General features: G+C 46.5%; 1 protein-coding gene across 4 annotated transcripts in view; it reads right to left on the reverse strand.

Annotated features, from left to right (window-relative positions):
• Tcerg1 (transcription elongation regulator 1) overlaps positions 1-3,038 on the reverse strand; it is a 67,659-nt gene extending 64,621 nt beyond the window's left edge. For 2 of the 4 annotated variants that reach the window (XM_005380670.2, XM_005380669.2), the window contains exon 1: positions 171-1,041. In XM_005380670.2, coding sequence (XP_005380727.1) covers positions 171-229 — 59 coding nt within the window. In that variant the 5' untranslated portion in view covers positions 230-1,041. Of the gene's footprint in view, positions 1-170; positions 1,042-2,904 lie in introns of those variants that run through there. The other 2 variants (XM_005380673.2, XM_005380671.2) reach the window with 2 other exon arrangements.
• Positions 3,039-3,249: the final 211 nt, after the last annotated feature.

A 3,249-nucleotide genomic window follows, 5' to 3' on the forward strand; every position in this document is an offset into this window, starting at 1 on the left:
CCGCGGCCCGGCGCTCTCATTCAAGCCGCCGTCCCTTCGCCAACCCCACGCGGTCCTGGCTCCGCGCCGCAACACCCCCTCTCCTCCGTCCGCGCCGGGTCTCCGCGAGCAGACCAGACCCCCGCCACCCCAGCGCGCGGTTACGCGAGCGGGAAGGCAGCGCCCCTTACCTGAGCTCCCCCGGGTTGAATCGCTCACCGTCCCCCCCGTCCCCGCCACGCTCCGCCATTACAGAGGGCCGCGTTCCTCCACCCGCCGACTCGGCGTTCCCGATTGGTCGAAAGGATCGTCAATCCCAAGCGAGAGAGGCGGAGATAGCAGAGGCGTGTGATGTGATTCGTGAGACTTCCCATCAATCCTGGCGTTAGGGGCGGTACCTGCTTTACTCTTGGTCAAAGGGCCCGCCGACTTTGAAAGCGGTATTGAGACTGTCCGTTGATTGGTCACGCAAGAGGCTTCTGGGAAATGAGACTTTAGCAACGAAGAACAGCCTGCGCCCCTAGCGGTAAGGAAAACAAGGTCCTCCTGCGTTCGGCCCGGCCTGCAGTAGCCACGTGTCTGCCGGTTTCCAGGAGCTAGTTGTGTAGCCATATTGGCCACTAGCGGCTCAGGCCGAGAAGATATTCATTGAATGAGCCAATCAAAATAGACTCAGGTCTAGCGTAAACCAATCACAGAGTTGCTGTGGAAACAGGTTTTCCTCGCTTTCCAGTAAACAAGAGCCTGAAGTCACCAGCACTCGGCCGTGTGAACATGTTATTAAATATTATGAATTACAGGCATACTGCCCAATTATACTAAATAGTTTCGTGCTGATGAATATTATAGAAGTTGCTTACATTAGAAAAAATTAATTTGCCGGGCGTGGTTGCAACACCTATAATCTTAGAACTGTGGAAGACAGAAAGAAATTCAAGCAGAAAGAAGTTTGAGCCCCAGCCTGGGGAGTTTAGTGATTTAGTGAGACCTTGTCTCAAAATAAAAAATAAATGAAGGCTGGGGATGTAGCTCAGTTCAAAGGCCCTGTACCAATAAAATAAATAAATAAGAGAAGCCAAGCCTGTTTGAAATTTATGTCTTGGATTTTTCCTTCAAACTCAAAATGCACCTCTCTAGAATCAGCCCAGCCTGACATCAGAAGACGACCACTATCACTGTATGGAGTTTTGGGAGGTTTTTTTTGTTGTCTTTTTTTTTGTTGTTGTTTTTGAGACAGGGTCTCCCTGTGCAGTTCAGGCTGCCCTTGAGCTTACTTTGTAGCCCAGGCTGGCCTCGAACTCACAAGGATCCTCCTGCCTCAGCCTCCCGAATGCTGGGATTACAGGCCTGTGCCACCACGCCCTGTTTGGAGTTTCTTTTTGAATAACGAAGATGTTCTGGAATTAGTGGTGAAGATTGCACACTTTATAAGTATATTAAAAGCCATTAAATTGTAACAAATACCATCCTTGCCCAACTGATAATGTTATACACAACCCCCAAATTAGTATATCAAAATGAGATAGAGAATTTTAGCTTAAAATTAATTAATACATTAAGAATTAAATCCTACTATGAAAATAATTTTTAGAAGTGACTTAGGGGAAATAATTTGGATGCAAAATCAGGCTTTTAAAAAAAACTACCATCTTTTGATACCTATCTTAAATCCACGGTAGGTACTTTATATATATTATTTCTACTCCTCTGCAAGGCAAATGTGTTGCCCTCATTTTACAGATGGGGAAACTGAGACTTGAGGAGATCACAGGACTAGTGCGGTGACATTCACAGAGCTGATTAAGAGGGAAAACGAAGCTTCAACTCCCAGCGTGTTTCTCACAGCAAAGCTAGTCATGGACCAGTAAGCCCCAAGCCTTATCCAAATCAGATAGCTACAGTAGCATGGCTGATGCATCTCCCTTGCTCTCATCTAGACTGAACTTTTAAAAAAGGCTTTTTCATGCTGAAACACCAGCTCCTAATAAAGTGTCCCTTCACCCACTAGAGCAGCACTGTCTTCTGTACTGTGGAACAGTGTTCCTGACTGGGAGCATTGGTTTTTGAAACACCTAGAGAGATCTCAGAAATGCAGTGTCGACCTGGATACCCCTGCTAGCTGCCTCACAGTCGTTCTGGGTAGCACAGGTTTTAAGTGAATTAGGTCAGCATTCTAGCTGTGGTTCTACCAACTACTGTCTATATAATCTGAGGCTACTTAGCTACTTAGCATCTCATAGCTTCTTTAGAAAACGAAGAATTATTGCCAGGCCTTATAAGTAAGCTATTTGCCACAGAATAGGCAGTGACTGGATATCACTGATAAGTAACATTTGTTTACAGAGTGGAGTTGGGATTGCTGTGACCTAAGGGTTTACATCACCCCCAATAGTCACAGGTAGAATCCGTACCCTGCAGGTGAAGAGATGGGGTGTGTGGGTGGTAATTAGGTCACAGGTAAGGCGCTCAGAAGGGAGAGAAATGCCCCAATAAGGTGAGGTACAAGAGAGAACCTTCACCCCATCCTGCTGCGTGAAACCAGAAGAAGAAGGTTGTGTGTGACAAAGTCCATCCTCAGTGGATACCAGATCTTCCTGTACCTTGATCTTGGGTTCCCAGCCTTTACGACTGTGAGAAATAAATGTCTGTTGTTTAAAAGCCACTTGGTCTGTGGTGTTTTGCTATAGCAGTCCGGGGCACCAAGGTGGAGCATTTTGTTAGCTAATTATGCAAAAAGCCAACAACAATCATTTCCTATGCACTAGGCACTGTTTGAAGCACTTTCAATGGATGAACACATTTGAGCCTTTATAAAAACCCTGTGAGGTAAGTTGCATTACTGTTTCACTTTACAGCTAACATAGGCACAGAGAGATTAATGCACCCCAAGTCACACAGAGCATGAGTTGCAAAATGAACTCAAACCTAGGCCTTCAGGCTACAGAGTCCTCCTGCATAATCAGTGTGCTCCACTTCCACTCTGCAGAGTTCAGTCTTCCTGTGCGGTCATTCTGTTCACCTGTCTGATGGCAGCAGGCAGTACTTCACTAGGCGACCTCTCCATTGTATCTCCCTTTCTCACTTCACTGGACTGTGACCTTATGGAATTTAGAACACGAGGTTTCTCCTCCCACCCCATAATATCCATTGGCTTTGAAAATGTGAGAGGACTCATACAACACTGTTGTGTGTTCACCCTTTGGGGAGGATCAGCCCCATGGGCCGCCTGAATGGGGCTGAGACTGCCTGAATGGAAGTAAATGCAGCTTT

This window comes from Chinchilla lanigera, unplaced genomic scaffold, assembly GCF_000276665.1.
Source record: "Chinchilla lanigera isolate Chin_1 unplaced genomic scaffold, ChiLan1.0 scaffold00014, whole genome shotgun sequence".
Taxonomy (NCBI): domain Eukaryota; kingdom Metazoa; phylum Chordata; class Mammalia; order Rodentia; family Chinchillidae; genus Chinchilla; species Chinchilla lanigera.